We start from the raw sequence: 23,983 nt of genomic DNA, 5'->3' as shown, positions 1-23,983 counted from the left end.
TATGCAACTTATTCATTTTATTCAATTTAGTCCCTACAATCGATACTAACATAACTTTCACAATTAACCTCAAATTTTAATACTAATTTCACTGTAGGCCTAATTTAACTCCCTATTTCATCTTTCTACCCTGAAATTTCAAAATTTATGCAGCTAGGTCCCTATTGCACAAAATTGTCAATTGGCTTTATAATTTTATCATTTTTCAACTCTAAACTTAAAATCTATCAAACTAATCCCTAGAACTTCAACTATTTAACCATGATAACATCCTCAAATTTTAACAATAATGCAAAATACGACATGAGTCAGCTAGCTCAAGGTACTGAGATTTCAAAAACAAAAAAAAAATTATAGGAAAATGACTAAATTGAACTAACCAAATTAAGGCTTGAAATTTTGGAGAACCAACCTTGTGTCCCTAGATTTTTCTTTTCCACGTTCGGTTTGATGAAAGAAAATGGATGAAAAATGGTTTTGGTCTTGTCCATTTACTATATTTTTTATTATGTTTTTATTTTATGAATTTTAATTGTTTCATGTTTTATAATATAACATATCTATATATATGACTCATTAACTGACCATGTGGTAGTAACTTAGTGTATAATTGTTATTTTAACCCCTTTATTTAAGTTCTAACTATAATCCTTTAGTAAATTGCATTTTTACCACTTATGCGGTTTAGTCCTTGTACTTAAATTAAGTATTAATTCCACGACATTACCTAACCAAAATTCAATTCGCTTCTAACATAACTTTGTAAATATTTAATAAACATATTTACATTTTCGTTTTACGTAAATGAGGTTCCGAAACCGTAATTTTTGACACCACTGACTACTAGGACCTTACAGGTTGAAATAGGGCCGAAGATATACATCTTCTTATTTGATCTGATCCCTTTGCATGATGTTAGTTCCAAGCTGCAATAAAGTCGTATTGGCCTCGATGTAGTCTACGTAGTCAAAGAATGAACAGAAAAATTCTCTTGAACCTCTCAGATAGAATTTTGAAAAGACGGCTACTAGACCCTGTCTATTATTTTCTTGGTAACCCTCTCACAATCAGGGATTTTCATCTTTTTTATTTTTCTTTAATATCACATAATCAGAAAAATAGAATTATTCCCTTTAATTTTAGAAAAACATATGGAAAGCATATTAAAAATATTACATTCTTTCCAAAAAATATCAACTTCCATTTCTTTTATCTTTGACCAAAATTATTATAACTATTTATATTAATAATTTTGGTAAACTATATTCGTTAATATTTTAAATGAATCAAATTCATATATTAATTTTAAATATATTCTCTATTTGTGTACAACAAGTTTGTACATATAATGTGTTCAACATTAACTATCAAATTAAATTAATTCAATAATTAATTTAATTCATGCGACAGCTAAACACGAATACCAACTGGATTTGGATTCTATTCACTTCAACCATAGGGTATGACCCTGTAGGCTCTTGCAATGTTGGTAGTAATACTAGAACAATTCGAATGTCACAAGCAATGAATGGCATCTAGAAATGCATTACATCTACCCAAGTTACAATAAATTGTAATTCGAAATAACATTTCTGTGATAATTTTTTTTCATGTATTATATCATTTTATCCTTTGTATCTAGATTAGACACAAGTAATGGTATAGTCACACTTGTATAGCCCAATCTTATATTTCTTGATATTTTGAGTAGACTACAATAAACAATAAGTATGATATCTCATATCAACTTATTTTAGCATGGCCATGCATTTCTAGTCTCACTTCATCAAGTGTTCTAAGATATTACACCCATTATATAGGAGGGACAAATTCTATCTTCATCAATCATATCCCACTACATAGATTGTGGTATACCCAACATCAGTCTTTATAGTACAACCTATTACGGTAGACGTTCCACTGTATCAAAATATATGACTCACGATGTTGGGACAATAATGATCTCAAGCCTGAGAATAGTATACATAGTTATCATTATGAGTAATGTTGTGACTATTTCATAATAATCCATGAAACATACTTATAGCGGGTCAGTCTAGTATATTGTTTTCTAACACATACCCATGTATTGATTTTGACATCCCTATGTTAATGACCACACTTTGTCATCAACCAACTAGACATTGGTCTTAATGCATTATTATTGTCCAAGCCCACAATAATACTTGACTAATGACCTTTTAAAAATAATTATATTGCTCTCAAGACTTTATTATTAATCAGTTTATTTACACACACAGAAAAAGAAACTAAAATAACAATGACAATGTCTTATATTGACAAACAAGGTAAAATGAGTATGTGATTACAATCGTCTCATGATTGGTCTTTGGGCATATTTTAACAAATATACCAAATATACTGATATGACCATTTAAGCAATATGTCCAAAACAACCTATGTACATGTCATTTCAACTCAAATACACACACTCTCACACACACAGATATATACATAAAAAAGAGATAATAAAGTGTGTTTTGAGTTGAGTTATTGAGTTGGATGCTTGATCACCATAATCTATATCTACTCAGGTCTAATACTTGTGCACAGAAACAAACATAATCGTATGGTAAGTATAGAATACTCAGCGGTGCAAATATATTTCAAATTCAAACATTTTGCATTAAGAATAAATTAAGTATATATAACAAGAATAAATTATTTTGATAACTACTATTTTCACTCATCATGTCATTTTCGAACTTCCTTAATCATTTCACATTTTAGTATCAATTTCAATGCTTATTCATTCTAGCCCTTATTATTCAATGATAGACATTAGGACGGATACATGGATCTATTTTATTTTGTCATCTCAGGTTGTCCAGCAACAATGACTTTTAAATTTTGTATATTCTACCATCTCAGGTTTCTTGGCAACATTGGTTTTTACTATTTGTCTATATTTTTCATTTCACCATCTCGGGTTGCCGGATAATAATGGCTTGTAAATCACTATATCGATGACCCTATTGCATGCCAAACTATAACCGAACTATGTCTAGCATCATTTAACGGGGCATTACATCATAATCACCTTTGTAACACATATCATCATTATATCACCGTCTCAACATTTATATCGTAACAAACACAATTTCGAATATTTATCACATATTTCAAGTATCAACAATCGAATCCATTATTCAAAGTTTATAGAGAAAGATACAATTACCTTGATGCATAAACATATTGTTTATAATGATTAGTTAGTCTACGGAAGCAAATTGAAATTGAAGCACAAACTGCAAAAGCTAAACTACATCCAACTTTTCTTTTCCTTTTGCCTTAAACATTTTAGCTTTTTCTTTGGCTACATTCAGTAATACAATTACAAGAACGTTTTTATTCACATAATTCAACACAATTCAACGAAATCAAACGTGAATGCATTTAATTTAACTTAGTCCTTCACTACTCTAATATTCAAAACATTTATATTGCACAATTTGTCCGACCAAATTTAGATTTGACTTAACAAATATAGTACAGGGACTTTCTAATTTTATTATTTAATAATAAACTCTCAAAGTTTTCACTTTTTTCAAATAAATCTTTGGTAAAATATAATTTGTTAGTAATCTAGTCTTAATTTCAACTTGATTCACTATCACTAACCACTTCTCTATCATGTTCACACCTAATTTAATTTAACTTCATTCATGAATTTAATCTTCTAACATCACATTTCTCAAATTTTCTAACCATTAAACTTGCTAATTCTATAAATTAATTAATGGGCAATTATTACCCATTGTCATTTAACCAAAATTCAACTAAAAAGAAAAAAAGAAAAAAAAAAAGAAAACCTCACCAACTGTCCTGATCAAGGCACAGAAATGGTAGAAATGAGAAGGAAAAGTTTCTTTCTTTTTGTTTCTTGATTTGGATGGTGAAAGAGCGAATGGAGGAGATGTTTTCTCTTTCCCACTAATATTCTAAATATACATAGTTTGCTTCTTTTATTCTTGAATCTTTTCTCCTTATCCGTCACTTTTTTACACAATAAATAGATCATTCATTTGTATGTTAATTCACCTTATTTATACACATTCTTCTTTATTTTTCTTCAATAATTGTGCGGTTTACTTGAAAATTTTATGCGGGACTGAATTAGGAAATTTAGATTGGGCGATTAAATTTTGAAAATTAAAATAATTATAAAATTTATAAAAATCATAAATTAATACATAATATATAATTTTTGTTTTTCCTCTACTTCACTAGTAGACTTTCTTTAAAAATATTTTTTTTATTCTTGTTAAATATTTAGAACAAAGATATCTAAGCCCTAAACACATAAAGCCAACATTTTAGTGTTTTTTTTTGGCTTAAGGGTGTAAAAAGCCCTCGAACTTTTAAAAAAACAAAGCAATTAAGCCCTTCTTTTTTTTTTACACTCAATTGAGCACCAGAACTTTCAAAATGCATCAAAAAAAGCCTTCAAATTTTTTCAAAAAAAGCAATTAAGTCCCTACTTTTTTTCACTCAATTGGGTACTTGAACTTTCAAAATGCATCAAAAGGACCCTCAAATTTTTTCCAAACAGCAATTAAGCCCCTGCTCTTATTAAAAATTAGAAAAAATATAAATAATAATTATTAAATTTTAAAATTATTAAATTTTAATAAAATTGTAAAATTTTAAAATTTTATAAAAATCATAAAAAAATTAATGACCACTAGTTTTTTAATTAAATTCATCACGTGTTGCAAGCGTGACATTTGGAAAAAAATAAAAAAATAAAAATCAATAAAAGTTATGAAAAATTATAAAATGTTTCTTTTGATATAATACTTTTTATAAATTTTTGTAACGAAATTTATATTTCTTTACATTTTGTATAATTTTCTTACAACTTTATAAAATTTTATAATTTTTTATATTTCTATATATTTTATATTTTTTATGATTTTTATAAAGTTTTACAATTTTTTATTTTTACGATTTTTATTTTTTCTAATTTTAATATTTTAATATTAAAATTTAATAATATTATTGCTTTTAATTTTTATAATTTTTTATAAATTTTAATAAAAGCAAGGGCTTAATTGCTTTTTTTGAAAAAGTTTGAGGGTCTTTTTTATGCATTTTGAAAGTTCGAGTACCCAAATGAGTGAAAAAAAAAGTAAGGACTTAATTGCTTTTTCTGTTAAAGTTTGAGGACTTTTTGCACCTTGAAGCCTTTTTTTCTCATGAGAATGCAAGATTCACAATGATCATACCAGCAATAATAAACTCTAAATCAAAACATTAAATTTCTAATTAAAATTCAAAAATTTCAAGATTATAAATACAATCAATCCTAATTTCTTTAAAGATTTGCATTAATCAACCTCTAAAATTATTACCCAATTATGATGTTAGGAATTTTATACAAAATCAATATCCCAAAATCATTCAATAAATAAAAAAAAAGCTAAATCTTTCATAAATATCCTAATCTAACACAACAAAAGTTACTCTTAATTTTTAAGAATTTAATCAATAATGCTAGAAAAGAAAAGAAAAGTTGCTATTGAAAGGCTCACTTTAAAGTATAAAATAAAACAATTAGAGATCTTAGAGTTTTAGTAATTGGGGAAAATTTCATTTATTTTTATATAAAATAATTACTTTTGTTATAAAATAAATAGACAGAGAATAAAGAATAAAGAAAATGGGAGAACAAAAGAGAGAGGTATTTTATTGATCAATCGGAATATTTACAATGCTTCTCCAAAATCTCTATTTATAGGCATAAGAAGTATAAATGAAGTAGAGATCTACTTCTAATGACTATTAGAATTTAAATTATATCAAAACTTATTTAGATATTGATGGACTTCCATTTAATAAAATATTCATAACATTTGCCATTGGATGTCCATTAGTAGATAATGTGTCTCATTAAAACCTTACTAAAATAAAAAAACCCTATGGGAAAAAAATTCATAGTGAAGTAAAAAGAGTACACATATCTATAATATGTATAATATGCTTGCTACCTTATTAAAAATCTTACCAGGAAAATCCAATGGGACAAAACCTTGGTTAAGGAAAAAAAAAGTACAGCACGTATTTACTCCCCCTCATGAAAACATCACATACTTTCTCATATTCTACGTTGTTAAATATGACTCTTATTTTCGGTCAAATTTGAAAAATAATCTTTCAGTTAAACTCTGTTTACTTGTTTCAATCAAACATTGATTAGTTTTGATTATTTTATTATTATTTGACCTATGAATTTAGCCTATAAATAGGCTCTTTTACAACCTTAGAAAAAGATACCCATTAGATATTAGAACTCATAACACATTTAGAGAATTTTGTGTTTACGTTTTGAGGGGTTCTTTGTTTTCGAGTTTTCCGGGTTTAGTCTTTATCTCTATCTTTTGAACTCTTTGTTCTTTTTCCATTATAGTAAAATTATTTTTGCCCGTGATTTTTTATCCTCTTTGGAGGGGTTTTTTCATGTTAAATTTGTGTGTTCAATTTCTCAATTTATTCCACTATTTTTTCTTGTTCATTGCTTAATCGGGTTGATCCTAACAAGTGGTATCAAAGCTAGTTCAAATCAGCCCATTCAGATATGGCAGCAACAAGGTTTGAAATTGAGAAATTCAATGGTGAGACAAATTTTAATCTGTGGCAAGTTCGGATGATGGAAATTCTAGTACAATTTGGTTTGAAAAAGGTTGTTATTGGGAAAAAGCCTAAGAATCTAAATAAAACAGAATGGAAAGAGCTTGATGAAAAGGCTTTGTCTGTTGTCCAGTTGTGCCTCCCGAATACGATATTGCAGGAGGTATTGATGGAGAAGATCTCATCTTCCTTGTGGAAAAAGTTTGAAACTCTTTATGCGACTAAGTCTCTAGCTAACCATTTAGTGTTGAAACAACGTCTATTTACGTTTCGCATGAACGAAAGTGAGCTTCTTAGAGATCACATCAGTCAATTCATTACTCTTTTAAATGATTTAAAGAATGTTGAGGTTCATATTGATGATGAAGATTAAGCTATGCTATTATTGTGCTCTTTACCTCCTTCATACAAGTCTTTCAGGGAGACCCTGATTTATGGCAGAGACAAACTCTCGTTTGAAGATGTGAAGGGTCATTTGTTGAGTAGAGACAAAATCCACAATAAGCTTGATTTGGATAGCAAGACAGATAGGAAAGCTTCCGTTTTGGCAGCATCAAAGAAACGAAACAAAAGGTGTCGCTATTGTAAAAAGTTAGGTCACGTCAAAGCAGATTGTTATAAACTGCAAAATAAAAGAGTTGCTGAGGGTAACGAGGAAGATGTAGCTGGTGCTAATTTGGTCAATGAAAGCGATGATGATTTCTTGTTAGTGTCAATCAGCGATAACTCCAAGCTCACGTCCGAGTGGATCCTAGATTCGGGATGTTCTTTCCACATGTGTCGCAATAGAGAATGGTTCTCCACATATAGTTCGGTTGAAGGTGGAGTTGTACCCATGGGAAATGATTCATCTAGTAAGGTAATTGGTATTGGTACTATTAAAATTAGGATACACGATGGGACGATTAGGACACTCTCAAATGTCAGGTATGTACCTGATTTACAAAAGAATCTCATCTCCTTGAGTATTTTAGACCTGAAAAGATGCAAAATCAACATCGAGTTGAGCGGCATTAAAGTATCTCGTGGAGCTCTCATTTTTTTAAAAGGTAAAAGAACTGGCAATCTTTATATTCTGGAAGGTTCTACAGTGACTAGTGAAATCGGACATCCCTCGTCCGTTATAGAGTTGAAGTCAACCCGTTTGGAACGGAGGCAACTTGGTCATAGGAGGGAAAAATGTATGACTGTTTTGTTAAAGAGAGGTTCTCTTTTGGATACAGGTTTTGAAAAGTTAGGGCACTGTATTCGTGAAAATCATACCCGGGTTATTATTGATTTGGCAGTGTACAAGTCGAAGGCTAGAAGTCTTCCAGTTTTTAAGCACAGATTCAACTTAGTTAATTCTCTGCATGGTTCAAGATAGGCTCGTGGCGGGCTTTGGAAAAGATGTCGTTGTGAAAATATGAGTCAAGGTGGAGATTTGTTAAATATGACTCCTATTTTTGGTCAAATTTGAAAAATAATCTTTCAGTTAAACTTTGTTTACTTGTTTCAATCAAACACTGATTAGTTTAGATCTGTAACACCCCCTTACCCGAGACCATCGTCGGAGTTGAGCACGAGGCATTAACTGACTTAAATTATCACTTAAACAATTTCAAACAATTTATTTTAGAATTTCTTCACGAAAGTTTCACAGAATCATGCAATCATATCATAGACCTCGAAATAATTATAAAATAATTATTTCTATCTCGGATTTGTGGTCACGAAACCACTATTTCGATTAGGCCCTAATTCGGGATATTACAAGATCATTTTATTTTTATTTGACCTATGAATTTTAGCCTATAAATAGGCTCTTTTACAACCTTAGAAAATGACACCCATTAGATATTAGAACTCATAACACATTTAGAGAATTTTGTGTTTACGTTTTGAAGGTTATTTATTTTCGGGTTTTTGGGGTTTAGTCTTTATCTCTATCTTTTGTACTCTTCGCTCTTTTGCCATTATAGTAAAATTATCTGTTCCCGTGATTATCCTCTTTGGAGGGGTTTTTCCACGTTAAATTTGTGTGTTCAATTTCTCAATTTATTCCGCTATTTTTTCTTGTTCATTGCTTAATCGGGTCGATCCTAACATACGTATTCAATCTTGAATACTAGTTTTTCAAATGACAATTTGAATGTATTTGCTAAGCATTTATATCACCATTATTTTGAAAGTCATGAGTGGGGGAAATATATTTTGATCTCTTCAGAGTTTCAACAATAATCATAGTAAAATTTAATCATGATTCTTCTATGAAAACACAAATAGGTATTTTGGATCATTTTATAATCATCTTTCAACTACTATTCACTAAGTCAGTTTTAACTATAAATGAATAATTTTCCAAGAATTTCAATACGCTTCTAGCATTCTAAATCCTTTAAGGATTTTAATATAAATTTTACTATATAGTGATTCATAAAAAGTTGTAACAACAACCATTAGACGCAAGTTAAATCTTTTATGAACCACCAGTTTAATAATATATCTAAAGGTTATTGTATCCAGCACAAAAGAATATTATATCTTTTCATAATCAATGTCAGGACTTAGCAAAAACTTCATTTTTTTTTTTTTTGCAAAACTACTTCCTTTGTACCTCACTGGCTTTATACCTTTAGATATTTGGACTACTGGTCCAAAAACTCCAAAAATTTAATTGAACTTGAGTTGCATCTTTCTGTTTTGACCAATTTATTCCATACCTATAATTCTCAATAGATTTATTCAAGATCCTCCTTTTATTTCATTATTTCAACAATAATATTGCATGTGAAACAATTGTCGACCACTTTTATTATCGGTTTGACATTTTCTCGAAATTGACATAACTCATCAAGATTTATCTGTTTTCACTATTTTAATCTTTAGTTTCAGGTACCTGAATCTCTTTTGGAGTTTTAGTTATTAGTTATATCTTGGGTCTCTTCTAGAGTACCCGCCTCCACTATATGACAATCTAGAAGAATTATTTTCTTTTATGAGAATTTTCATATTTGAAGCTTGTAATGAATTGTCTTTGTTGAATTTTTGATTCAAATTACTTTCCCCTTAACTCATTACAAGTTATTATTTCTCTCCCCCTAATGTCGAGAAAACTATTGAATCAAAATAGTAATCACAAATCATGTCATAATTGAATATCCAATACATTTAAAACATATAATAATACAAGGAAACTTATAATTAATATATATTCCCAACTTTCTTTGAGGATTCACACTCATCTTTGTGCGTTTTAGTGGAGCAATTGGAATATATACACATACAAAAATTCAAAGATGAGAAATATTTAGCTCTTAACTAAAAACCAATTGTAATGGGGAGTATTTATAACTTATTGGTTTGATACGTACACCACATAAATCAACATAATCTCATGTTGAACTATGAAGTTTAGTTTTCATAAGTAATGGTTTAGATATTAATTAGAGGCATTCAATCAATAATTTCTCTAAACCATTATGCACATAAATAACAAACTTTTACAAAAGTTTTTCAAACTCAATCAATAAAAAGATTGAGATATAAGCTCATCAATATTAGTAAGATGAATTGTCTTAATTGCATGATCTGAAATTATTAATTTAAACAAACAACCTTGCAAACGACGGTTAAAAATTGATAATACATACGTGATTATTTTGTAGATGCATCTACCAAAATCATATAATATCAAAACCATCCTCATGGTGCATGATGGGCCCATATTCATTTCAGAATTGTAAGACATTAAATCTCAACTTTAGCTACCGAGTTTCTAGCAATCAATTTTCATTGAGAACATGCAACAAATGAGAATTCTTTAAATTAAAGAATCTTTTGGTTATTTAATGAATGTTCATATGAATTCTTAATTAATTTCCACACCAAATATGATTTAGAATGGTGTAATTGGTCACGCCAAATAGTAAATGCATTTATATCAGTAAACCTCTGGTTTACTTTAACATGCGTTTCAATTGTACTAAATTGTAACAAATTGATAATTTTACTATCATTCTTTTTTCTTTGTATCCACATATAAGTACTATTGTGACATTTACTATTAGAAATGTCTAAATCAATGTGAAGTTTATAATACCACTAAGTTAATAAATATAATTTCCAAATAATTATATGCAATATTTGTAACGCCCTGGTTTATTTAACTTTTTTTTTTATGAATTCTATCATTAATATGTATTTGCATTAATGGTTAAGTGATTTGAGGATATGTTTGAGGTCTTGGGTTCAAGTCTCATTTTTGGAAATTCTGCTATTTTTTTTACCCTAGTCTTATCCCTTTTAGGTTGGCCTATGTTATATTTTCGGTCAATTCATATAAGAATGAGCTTGCCGGTTCAAGTGGTAAGATGTTAGCTTACCTTATGGTCTCGTGTTTGAACCCCCATATCAGTGAAGGATGTTACTTTTGCTTCTGTAAGTGTGTGCTAGTTGTGTAGTAGAAGTTTGGTGGAATTGGAAGTCTGAGGTTGTTGGATGAGAATTAGTTGTCGGTTTTAGTGGGAAGTTGGGATTTTAGTTATTTTAATTTTTATTTTAATTCAATTTCCCAAAATTTCCCCCATCTAATTTTTTTTTCTCTTTCCTGTTCATTGTCAATATCTTTTTTTCTTCTTCCTTCTTATTCTTTCTAATTCTATCACAAACCTTTCACTCAAACCGCTATGCTTCGATTTCTGGTGTTCAAGTTCGGTTTGGTAAGTGGTATGTGGCTTATTATTGTTTCTTGTTTTAGTTTTTTGTTTCTGTAGGCCATTTAAGGAGTTTTCTTTTGGAATGGCATAGTGGTGTGTAGTTAGGGGATTTGATTATTGTGAATCTATTGTGTAGGAGAAGACGGTGAAGCAATGGTTTTCGCTCCAACAGTCTAATCTCTGTGTGTAATCGTGTTCGTTAGCAGTAAGTTCGTGTGCGTTGTTTAGTTTAGTCTTGTTAAATTCGTAAATTGATTGCTAAAATAGACGTTTGAATGTTGTTTCTTAGGTTTGAAGTTCTTGGGATTGCTTTCACATAAAAAACGAACCAAGTGTGTAACAAAAACTCGAGAAAATGACATTCGACGAAAGCCAAAAATCTGGCCTGTCGATGCCACATAAGCGTGTGTCCGGCCATGTAACGGGTGTGTGTGTGGCTGTGTAGGTCACACGGCCTAAGCCAATTTAGGCGTGTGGGCCCACACGGGCATGTGGGCCCAAAGTTTAAAATTTTTCCTAAGGTCGTACGCGTCGTTTTGATCGATTATGGATCTTTCGCAGAGTCGATATGGGCAAAACAAACATTTAAGCATGAAACCTATTATTATGTTAAATTGAAAATGGCTTAAATAAGGTTTGTACGAGATTAATGAGACATGATATGTATGATCTGCTCTTCACGTATATGTGTGTATTATGTCTGTTATGTATAAGTATGCATACTATCTGTTATTTTGTTTTTTCTGTATCTATGTTTGGGGTGGAATATGTTTATGTGGAGGAAGTATTCCGTTGGGCGATATTTCGCCATTATTCTGGCAGCATGACTGCGATTATTCTAATAAGTGTCGTACGGACACTATGTAGTGTGTAGGGCTGGGTGGGTGTTTTATGCCCCACGTGGTGCGTTGGGATGGTCAGAGTTGGTGTGTAGAAGATGGAGGTAGGACTTTGAATATCTGTATGATTCTGTTGTTGATCTAATTCTGTTAAGGACTTATGTCCATATCTGTTCTATTATGCAAAAAAATTGAGCATTTATATGTTTCCGTTGAGTTACATACTGAGTTTTTTTAAAACTCACTTTTCGTTTGTCTGTTCTGTTCAGATAATCCTCAAGCTTAGGCAGGTCGGTGCGATGAAGGCTCAGAGGTGTCCACACGTTCGTAAATTTCATTTATTTAAAAAGTTCATTTATATTTCTCGTTTATTTTGAGAGTTTTAAAATATGGGACTCTCTGGACTTTTTTGGTTTTGTTGTTGGTTTTGGATTTAATTTAAGTTTCTTGCGATGCTCAACAAAATAATTTATGAAAACAACGATTTTACGCAAACAAACGTTTTTGTGAACCAAAACTCTTTTTCAAAATGCAAAGACATTTAAACTTCCACTACAAATTATCGTTTTACTTGAAAGAGCAAACAATTAATGGTTTCATTAATGAGCATAATAATATGTTCTTTCTAAAATGTGGACTCTTTTAGTAATAAATTATATGAGGTTTCAATGTTATAAGATCGGATTCTTAACTTTCCTTTGTAACATCTCCAAATTCGGCCATAATGTCTAAGCCGAGTTTGGGGTGTTACAATATCCGCTTTAGAGAATATGCCAAAATCTTCAAATATCCAAATAAAATAAATATTTTCTATCTGTAATGATAAAATTTATTACTACATTTTCATATCCTTCCTCAAATAATATTAACAGAAACAAAATATTTGGGCATACGCCACAAATGTGGCCAATAATCTTTCATATCACATTGATAACATAAGTTATCTTTACCTTTTGCAGAGTTATCTTGAGAACTCTCATTGTTCTCTTATTTATTACTATGTTCCCACTTTTAGTGGTCCATGATTATATCTTTTATTTTCTTTATTTTTGCATTCACTTTGGGGAATGCAACAAATCTAATAGGACAAACTTCTAAACGTCTCCATTGATTCTTTATTTCATAATCATCATTGCAAATATACATGGATTTCAAATCAAAATCCATCTATTCATATTGCTATGATCAGTCTCCAATTATAATAAACATGATATAATAAATAAATTATAGTAAAATATACCTGAAGATCTTTAACATCATCGTCATCACTCATGTAAGGATTTTATAGATTTCTTTGGATAATGATTACCTATAATGCGCAAGCCTTAATTGAAAACTGAAATTACAACAGCTCTAAAAGGCAATCGACAACAACTTAAATATCAAGTTTGGAATGATCGTATTATAAAATAAAAGAGAATCGTGTTGATAATATGCTATAAAATAAATGGACAAAGAGTAAAGAACAAAGAAAATGGGAGAGCAAAAAAAATCGTATTTTATTGATCAATCGGAATTTTTACAATGTTTCTCTGAAGTCTATTTATAGGCATAATAAATATAAATGAAGTAGAGATCTACTTCTAATAACTATTAAATTTAAAATATATCAAAATTTATTTAGATCTTGATGGATATTTATTTAATAAAATATTCATAACACTTTTCAAAAAAATTTAACGAGTTTTATTTTTTTATGGAAACATATTTTTCGCCAATTATATTACTTTTTAGATAAATTATATTACTTTTTAAATATATATAACTTTTATGGTGTACGTGGCTCCATCATGAGTTTTAGAAAATATTTAAAAACATGTTTAGTCGGTACTATATATATAATGCCATATTTCTTATTCTTTCTTGAGGTTTTGTAAAATATTGATATTTTATGTACTTAATATTTATATAATTAAATTTTTATATACAAAGTTAAAAATATATAAATGTTAAAAAGTGAATATGAAATGAATTTGGATAAACTAGAATTTATATTCAGTTAAATCTAAACATATATTTGTCTAAATTCATTTTTACATAAAATAATTTTATAATCTTTTTAACAGTTTTATGTATCTTGAAAGTTTTTATACATTTCTAATTGTAATATAATAATATTAAGCCTATTATTTTAATAAAAAATTGAAATATATACTTATTAAAAGAAAATACATCCACAATGAATATAAATAATTGATTTTTCATATTCAGATGAGATAATTAGACAATCATTTATTCATATTTATTTTAAACTTGAAATAAAATTCATAATTGTTAATAAATTGATATACATTTAATTTTTGTTATACATCATAATGGAAAAACTGTTATTGATTAAAATGCTACATCAATTTCAAAGTTACCAAAGGACAAAATTGACATTTAATTACTAGTTAAATTTTAAAAAAATACAGATACGAAGTTCAAAGCACAGTATAAACTAGCCCACATTTTACGTATTTCTCATCCTTATTGTATTGCCATGATCTAGACTTTTTAGAGTAATTATTTCTATATTGGACCACCTCTTTTTCTTTCCAAATCAATCCCTTGAATTTTACCGTCCTTATTACTCCCACAGGTTAATTATTCTAACGAACTTTTTTGTATTACTTAAAAAACATTGAACCATTGAACCCCGATGTAAAAACATTTACAATACCATTAGATTAAAAGAAGTTCAAATCCCAATGTAATTCAAGACGAAATGATTTACCAATTTTAAGGACTTAGGAAAAAAACTCAACCCCACGCAAGAAAAGTTGCTAAAACTCGACGCAAAATGTGAATTAAGACTCGTAGTTAGTACTTACCATTAATAATTGAACTTCATAAAACTATTGTAAATAATAATCGTCATTGCTAAGTTGTATTATTAATACCTATAACATTTATTCCACCTCTGGTCTATGATGCATGCATGAGAAGTTCAAAAGTTGAAAAAGAAGAAAACATAAAATTATCATTTCTCAATGATAGAAAAAGGGTTGCACATTATAGTATTGGAATCCCATATCAACTTTTGCTACATGAAACAACTAAACTAAGCTCGGATTCATTTATAAACAATTCTAATACCTAATATATATATATATATATACTAACCACTGACATCCCTAGTTTCCCCTCTCCGTCTCAACAAAAATATAGTGTAGAAGCATCATGAAAACAACCAAACGCAAAGGCTGAGACAATGATTGTGAGATCTCTCTTAGAAAAGGAAGAAAAAAAAGAACAATTACAGTATGATTAACAAGTTGCAAGCACAAAATACTGGCGCAGAGGAATGATGGGAAGCACATGTTTACAACACCCCCTAACTGGGAACTTGTCAAACTACTGAATGGAGTGCGAAACAAAGCTAAGGCAACTAAAAGTATAGTAGGAACTCTACCTGCCTAGTCATCACTTATCTCAACGTTACCTCCCTTAAGATGCAAGTGCTTTTCTCTTTTCTGGAAATCTGTCAAGCCCTTTCCACTCCCTGTCACACCAACCTTACCTTGAGGATCATCCGGTGATTTGAAAATGCTCTCACGCTTACGCCCCGAGAAAAAACCAACCTGTCAATGGAATTAATAACTCACTAAATGAGAAGGCTATTATAAATTTAAAAAGAATGCCTTCAATTAGGATTTTAGCATCTCAGTCTACATTCTTATGTATCTAAATAATTTGCTAATTATCAACAAGAAAAAACTTTAAAAGGGCATACTCAAAGGGATTATGTTCACCGACACATTATCTTACAATTCCATATTAAGGCTTTTCTAGGGACAAAGGACGGGAAAAGAGTGAGGATGGAAAATTTGTTAATCAAAAAGTTCAGATTCATAACCACTTTCTTACTTTGTAGCTTAAGCATTAGATTGACAAATTTTTAATCCACAAGAAAAAACTTGAAAAGGGCATACTAAAAGAGATTATGTTCACTGACACATTATCTTACAATTCCATATTAAGGCTTTTCTAGGTACAAAGGATAGGAAAAGAGTGAGGATGGAAAATTTGTTAATCAAAAAGTTCAGATTCATAACCACTTTCCTACTTTGTAGCTTAAGCATTAGATTGACAAATTTTTAATCCTCCCCTTTTTCCATTCTATGTGCCAAGCAAGAGGTAAGTTTCCACCATCAAGAAAATCACACCTTCACCATTTTAACAAAACTGATTTATTCAAACACTACCAAAGGGACATCTTGTTTAAAAAGGAGGGTCATCCTTGGCAGGTCTTTCTTTCCTTATCAACCAAACGGACCTGGTTACAATAGTTCAAAATCGGGAAATATCATAAAATGCTGGCTAGACTGACCTTTTTAGTCTTGCCTTTGGTTGTCTGAAACTGCTGCCAAGCATTCTGCCGCTTATTTTGTGCCACTTCAAGTTGTTCAAGTCGCATCTTTGACTTGAAAGCATGTATCTTCTTCCGTTTGGCAGCTTTCTATGCACCACAGGGCAAGAAATCATCAAGTCAATAGAAAATAAACTTCTGCCAACGTTTAAATAGAAGGTGGTAGGTAAAATGATTTGAGTGAAAATTACAGCATTTGGGGATCACAAGTAGAAATAAATGCATTACTAGCTCCGGAATTTTCAAGGGTATCAACTATAGGTCATTTTTAAATGTAAACCGTAAGTCTAAAACTCTGAGACTTGGCAAAATGCAAGCCATACCCATGTCAACACAACATGGACAAGGACAAGCGACATGTGTCGGATTTGTCAGACTCTTGTGACTAGGTGAGAAGAGATGAAAAAGAAAGAAGAGGCAGGATGAAAGAGAAAAAGGATCAGATGCAAATCTCGATTATCAAGGAATAAAAAGCTAATCAGTCACTAAGTACAAGTAAAAAGTTAAAAAAAGTAAATATTAGAAAAAAAATCAGGGCCTTTATCTTAGTTGGGTTTTAAGACCAAAAATATGAAGGTCCATACTATTTTAATTGAATGTATAAATTCATTCCAAATAGTACATTAATATATTTTAAAATTTTCAAAAGCATCTATAATTAATAATGGTTAAAAGGAAATTAGACATTGTTTTTATAGAAAAAACAGAAATAATGAGATATATACATCCTCATAATATATAAAACCAAACCAATCATTTACGTTATTAAATTTTATAATTATATTAAATATATATAAAACGAGTCCTTACATCCCTATCCTCTTCTCAGATCCTTTCATGCCATATCCCGAGTCTTGAGTTTAACTCAATTGAAGAGTCAACCACTACACATGACTGTACCCAAGTCTGAGCAAAATAGATCTAAAATCAACTCATACAGGATAACCAAGTATGATTATTCATAAACTTGCACGTTAATACGACAGTTTTAAGGACATCAAAAGTCACTAGACATGGAAATAAACTGAATTTCAGATTCCCCTCCGCATAATGTTAAAGTTATATAGCAGCAACAGAGATTATCTTACCACATCCTCAGGGTCATCAGAAGTGATTCGAAGCTTTGCTGGTAAACTTCGAGATTGAAAGTCAACAGAAGCAGCTTGAGCAATCTTCCGTTTAATAGCTTGTTTTGTGGCTTCAGCAACCTTCTCAGCTTCTAGCAAAGCATTGTATTCAATCGCCATTACATTGGCAGGATCCACCTGGCAGTGAAATTGCACATGGTAAAAGAATTAGTAGGTACCAAATAGGATTGACAAACAAGAAGCAGAAAACATAGGTTGTCATTGTTGGCATAAGGAACTAAAACCGCAATGCCCGTAAGCACACAGAAATGCTGCGTCTACATTAAAGTTCAATCATGTTTGGTCAAAAAATTCCGATTTTATCTCATAACTTAGACCAAAAAGAAATGGAAGATGTAGTGAAGCAAACTTGGAATAAATAAAGTAAACACTTGAAGACAGCTAAAAGCTCTTTATGTTTCTAAAATCAACTGTTAAATTAATCAAACCTTTCATTCTCTAAGCCAAAAGAAGAAAACAGTCTTTTGAGATAAAAAGCTCCAAAGCCCAATCAGCAGAACAGATATAAAGGCCTCTCCACTAATATAAACTGCCCAGAATTCCACTAAAAGGCCTCTCTATGTCACAAAGGAATCATTTACAATTAGCTCTGTGGATTATTCAATGGTATAATTTGACAAATCATCATTTCTAGTTAGGGATCAAAGTGTCAAGTACCTTAAGCCTCCCATTTTCTTTATTTTGAAAAGATTTTGGAGGATAATTTTTAAATTTTAACTCATTTGGAAAATCATGCACAATTAAACATGTTTTTAATATTTTTTTTTAAATACTAATCAAATGCATGTCATTATCTGTTGCAAGTCCTTTTAACTGTTACGGAGTCAGAAGTTTGATGGATCCTCCATAGAATTGCAACCAATTTATTTATTCATAAAATCTAATCATACAATGTCAATGTCAACAAGGGTATTTTTGAGATCCCAAAAGTCTTAAGGAAATTAGGCAATTGCAGATGTTCAGGGAAAACATAGGTTTTGAAACTACAAGATGGAAACTGCAATTTGTGAGTGTCTTATGTTGGAATATATTTATAATATTAAAAAAAAAAATTTGAGGCAAAAAAGTATTTGCATGAATTTAATCTATTAAATAAACTAGTCTGCCAAACTTCTAAAGATATAGTGAGTATATTCTTTCATTACATCTTTTAGGCATTCCCAAAAAACAAAAAGTTCAGTACACAACTATGAGCAAGCGTTAGGGGATGAGAGAAACTTTATTTGTATATACCTTATTAAGGTTGTTTAATGAATAAAACAAAGCTAGAACATTGGTTAGGTCAACTTATTATGCTCTTCAACATTTTCAGTAGAATTTTCTTATAACTTTTATTTTGATTTTTAAAGTTCCAACTATACCTTGAATTATGTCAGAAATTTTATCTTAATGACTACTTCAAATACTATTGGATCAAGTATTTGAACTCCATCTAAAAAGACTCAACTTCCGAGCTCTTCCTTTCTTTTTTTATAATAATGCATCCTACTTACCTAGCCTCCCATTCTCTACCGATGGTTTAACCCAAACACATCATCATAGCAACATTTTTTATTATCATGCACAACTCCTTTTTGAATACTTCTTACCAATTCCATGCCCTCAAATTTCCTCATTCTCTTCAAGATCCCAAGCCATTTCCATCTTTCAAGTTTTACCTTGTGACCTCCACAAAGTTTTCCAGCCTATCTCACATGCAAAACATTTTTTTCTTAATTTCGACTTGTTCTGTTGTTCCAAATTAAATTGTGGATATTGTTTTCTAGAAGAAATATTGACTTAACTATTTTGTTCGACACAAATTAGTTCCAACCAAGCCGAAGCACTACTACATTGCTGAATTTGAAGATAAATGTAAGCTTGATTGGAGCGCATGCTCAAGCTCAACTTCAGTAAAATTTGCCAATTCAGAGGCACAGTGAAGCTTGCCTTGGCTATTTCATTACATCTCTACTTGAGAACACCACCAACCCCCCCCCCCCCCAAAAAAAAAAATAATAAACCTAAAAAGAAAAATCTCCCTCTTCTCTTTCTCACTAAAATGTTGAACCCACTAAAAAATTGCAAATTTCATTTTGTTACTAGTGGAACTAATGCAGTAGTGAAAGATGGTGTACAAGTATAAGCATGTTTGTGCTTTCCAGTTTGTTTATGTGTATGTGCACATGCACGTTGGACTTCCAAAACCGCAATTTATGCCCATAAAGCTACCATGGAATTATCAATTTTCTTTATATAAAGAATGCATGATCGGAATGCTACAATAGGAATATTAGAAGATAGAGGAAGAAAAATATGCATTTAAAATGATTATTGAACTTCTCCATGTTCGTGATGTCAAAACCCATTGATGTCCATCTTTAAACAGAGAACGAAAATAAGCCATGATGCTAACATAACCAAAATCCAGTAGGTTAGTAAAAGTAATAGAATACTAAAATTCAAGTGGATGTATTTATGTAAGAATCTCATGTGGCAACCAGAATGGTACCTCTTCCTTGTTTCCCCATCCATCAAAAGACACATAATAACCATTTGGAGTAACAGCCTCAACAGTTGCATCATACCTGAATATTCAACAAATGAAACATAGAAAAGTAGGCAAATGAAGTGGGAGGGAAAAAACTATTGGCTAAAATAAAAATATACTTGTTCCTAAGCATACCACTCTCCATCTTCACTCCAGACAGCCTGAACTTTTGTGCCAACAGGAAATTTATCTTCATAATCTGATGGTTTCACCATTTCCTAGATATAGAAAAGAATCTATGAGACGTTAGTACCTAAAAAAATAAAGAGAGAGAACTCCTGCACCAGCAAGAATATATGCTTGCCATAATGAATTTTCCAATGCAAGTATTTAATAGGGAAAAAAAAAAGAGAACTCATGGAAATGATGGGAGATAAGTTCAATTCCTGCAAAAAATTATGTTATTCAACTACTTGTCCCAACTACCCAAATCTTATGCTAACACTGTTAAGAAATCTAAGAATTTATTGCATTAAATACATTCATCAGACAGGAACGGTTACTGGACAAATTGAATATAAGGAAAAAATTTAATCTGTGACATCTCACATGCATGTATTTGTACAATAAATAGTATAAAGAAAATAAAAATTTCCATTTCAATTCAGAATCTTGCCTAAGTTAATAAACCACTGTTTAGGACAAACAAAATTAACTACAAAAATAAATCAAGGATTAATCAGGAATTTCAATTACCTTCGATTGTGCAGCAGCTGCACTGACACTAGTCCCAATATCTGATCCAGAAATCTCATTTTGCTTTGCAGTTGCAAGCAGTTCCTCTGTCAGAGCAATCACCTGCACCTCAGAGGTTCAGCACAAGCATATCTCTAAACATGAACCTATATGTTCAGTAAAATAATAAAGGGCGAATTGTTATCATATTTCGAACTTAGAATCTCAAGATGAACATCGGAAATCAGGTGAATGAGAAGCAGGCTGGCCATCACGACACATAGCACACCTGCAAAGGAATCAAGATCAAAGTGATGGGCATCTTTCCAAAGCTATATATTTCAGAAATTTCTTTTTGTCCCTAAAGTTCACATTCTGCAGCTGTGAACTCTTTTAATATTAACCGCCCTCACCTTTTCAACCCTGAAATGAAAACAAATCTCCAGCAGAGCCATTACCATTAGCAGTTAATTGGCGTTGCTTCATTGAGCAACATGTTGATTCCTTCAAAAGACGGAAGGAAGAGAAATGACATTTTCTTCACCTTATCAAAAAACTTAACATCTAAAAGAAAAAAAAGGCCAACAAACTAAAACTGATACTTTGATCACTTTTTGGTGCCGGTAAGTGTTGGATCCATTTCTAAACAGAATAACCGCATTGTAACCATGACACGACAAGTCAGAGTAAAGAACAAGAAGAAATAGAAAGCTACAATAAAAATAAAATGTAAGAACAAGCAAAAAGAAAATAATCATATGCAAGAATCACCTCAGCGAGCTCCTTTTCCATGTCCACATATTCAGCGTTTCCAGGATCATCAGCCAGAAGCTGTCTAACCTGATTTTTACCAAAACCAGCTAATTAGTCGTGTTTTGCAAGTCCACATAAAATTCTTCCAATTTCTCGACAAGCTAAGTTAATCATGAAATAATCCATTAACATAGTAGTAATAAAAACAAAACCCTAGACACAAATAATTCATCGAAAACAAGAGGTTCAGTCCAATCACATACATGGGTCGTTATAAGTTTGTTTCGGCATACAAATAACTACTATAAATTAAAGCTAATTGCAAGTATTAACTCGAAAATTGAAAAGAAAAACAAAAGAAAAATCGGAAACCTGCTGAAGCTGTTCCTTATACGTAGAGAGATTTGAAGCCAGGTCATGTATGCTTAGCTCATCTGTTCCTTGCATTATATGGTTTCTTTTTCCCTAAAATTTCAATTTGGCTTTCAGAGTTTTTGATGATTCCTTCAATTTTTTAGGGTTTTAAATAAATTTGGGTATTCGCGAGATGAGTACGAAGTTTGGAGGCCCTTCATTTATACTACTGCTAGCACGACCAAGTTGGTATATAAATAGTCGGTTATTTTATTTTAAAATTATATATAATAATATCTTCGTATAATTTAGGGCTAAATTAGACTTATATGCTGCTGCTTCTTTTTTTTTTAAATTCGTAATTTAGGCCTTTTATTTAATTTAGGTAAATATAGTGTTTTTGAATAGGGTGTGTGAAGTGCTTTCTGCTATATGCGTTTTTCTCCAATTGTCATTAAAATCGGTAATTTTTTTTTATAAATACCAGTTCATTTTTCATTCTTTTCACTCAAATTTAATTCTCTCAATTCTTCTAACTTTTTCAATTCTCTCAACTCTTTTAAGTTTTGTTCGAAATTTTCCTATACACTTGTTTAAAAATACTATACTTTTATTTAATTATTTTGTATATTCATTTCGATTAAAATTTCATGAATGACAAGTTCTTTGATTTGTTTCAACGACAATCACATTTTCGCCACTCAAGAGACAATAGTAAGGAGAAATTTAAAATTTTGCTATTTTTCAATTAAGTTAAGGAGAAATTTTAAATTTTGCTATTTTTTAATTAAGTTAAATTTAATTTTTAAAATTTTAAATTATTTTATTTTGTCGATATAAATAGACGAATGATTGTGTTTTGGAGGGGTTCATATAAAATTGTCAATGAGTCTAGACACCAAAATTCACGATTATTTGCAAGATGTCAGATTCTTACATGTATTTCATATGCTTGGGGGCTGCAAATTGGATCTTATACTTATCAGCGCATTAGTGGAAAGATGGAAACTTGAGACACAAACATTTCATCTTCTATGTAGTGAGTGTACAATCACACTCGAGGACGTAGCTTTACAACTCGATTTACCAGTGGATGTATCAGTCCTTACTGGGTCAGCGGTAGTTCCCAATAAAGAGGACCTTTACGAGGCATTTTTATGAAAGGTGTTGAACAAGTTTCAATGTGATCGGATAGATATAAAGTGGTTGAAAAATAATTTCAAAGAACTTCTTCCGAACACGATTGATGTCGTCAAAGAGCAATATGCCCGAGCATTCATCTTGAAGTTATTCGGGGGCATTCTAATGCCCGATAAATCTTGAAATTTGGTACACATAAGGTGGCTACTACACCTAGTCGACTTCAAAGAATGCAAACATGAGTTGGGGATCAGCCATATTGGCCACATTGTACCGGGAGTTGTGTCAAGCGATAGAACTAGATAAGAAGTCAATTGGTGGTTGCATGCTCCTACTACAGTCATGGGCGTAGTGGCGGCTACCATTTCTATGTCCCCGATACATTCTCATTGGTGACAAGGTAAAATTCATTTGATAATAATATTTAGTAAATGTAGCAAATGTTGTTTATTTATTATATGTTTGAATTAACATATTGCTTGAATAGGTGAAACCATGGGCCGTGTTATGTGGTGTAACACCCCTAACCCGTCCCCGTCATTAGAGTAGGGTTACGAAGCATTACTATAGAATTCGAAACATTTAACTTCAAATAAAAATAATTAAGTAAATTAAATAAAACATTCAACAATTCAAGTTAATTAAAGTAAAAATACTCTTATAGGCCTTAAATCGAGCCTACGGGGTCTTAAAAACATTTTGAAAACATTTGGAGACCATTTTGAAACAAAACAAAAAAATTTGGAAAAATTGAAAAATTTTAGAAATAAGGGTCACATGGCCATGTGATTAGGCCATGTGAGTATTCAATGTATAGGACGTACAACTGTGTTCCAGCCCGTGTA

At 30.8% G+C, this 23,983-nt stretch overlaps 1 protein-coding gene across 1 annotated transcript; it reads right to left on the bottom strand.

Moving 5' to 3' along the window:
- Positions 1-15,123: 15,123 nt before the first annotated feature.
- On the bottom strand, positions 15,124-22,263 carry LOC108486270 (uncharacterized). Its single transcript, XM_017790233.2, has 8 exons — positions 22,017-22,263; positions 21,663-21,731; positions 20,913-21,014; positions 20,352-20,434; positions 20,178-20,253; positions 17,627-17,803; positions 16,500-16,628; positions 15,124-15,750 (listed from the first exon to the last, which is right to left on the bottom strand). The coding sequence occupies exons 1-8, from the start codon at positions 22,089-22,091 to the stop codon at positions 15,586-15,588; spliced, it is 876 nt and encodes a 291-aa protein (XP_017645722.1). The 5' UTR covers positions 22,092-22,263; the 3' UTR covers positions 15,124-15,585.
- Positions 22,264-23,983: the final 1,720 nt, after the last annotated feature.

This window comes from Gossypium arboreum, chromosome 6 (assembly GCF_025698485.1).
Source record: "Gossypium arboreum isolate Shixiya-1 chromosome 6, ASM2569848v2, whole genome shotgun sequence".
Taxonomy (NCBI): domain Eukaryota; kingdom Viridiplantae; phylum Streptophyta; class Magnoliopsida; order Malvales; family Malvaceae; genus Gossypium; species Gossypium arboreum.
The sequence above is the reverse complement of the archived record's forward strand: the minus strand, read 5'-3'. Positions and strand labels throughout refer to the sequence as shown.

Bases quoted from the DNA above. Each gene is read 5' to 3' on its own strand.
- LOC108486270 (XM_017790233.2), bottom strand. From the start codon at position 22,091: ATGCAAGGAACAGATGAGCTAAGCATACATGACCTGGCTTCAAATCTC. The intron at 17,804-20,177 runs GTACCATTCTGG...TTTCACTGCCAG, and splicing joins GATGGGGAAACAAGGAAGAG to GTGGATCCTGCCAATGTAAT. The intron at 16,629-17,626 runs GTAAGATAATCT...TGTGGTGCATAG, and splicing joins CTGATGACCCTGAGGATGTG to AAAGCTGCCAAACGGAAGAA.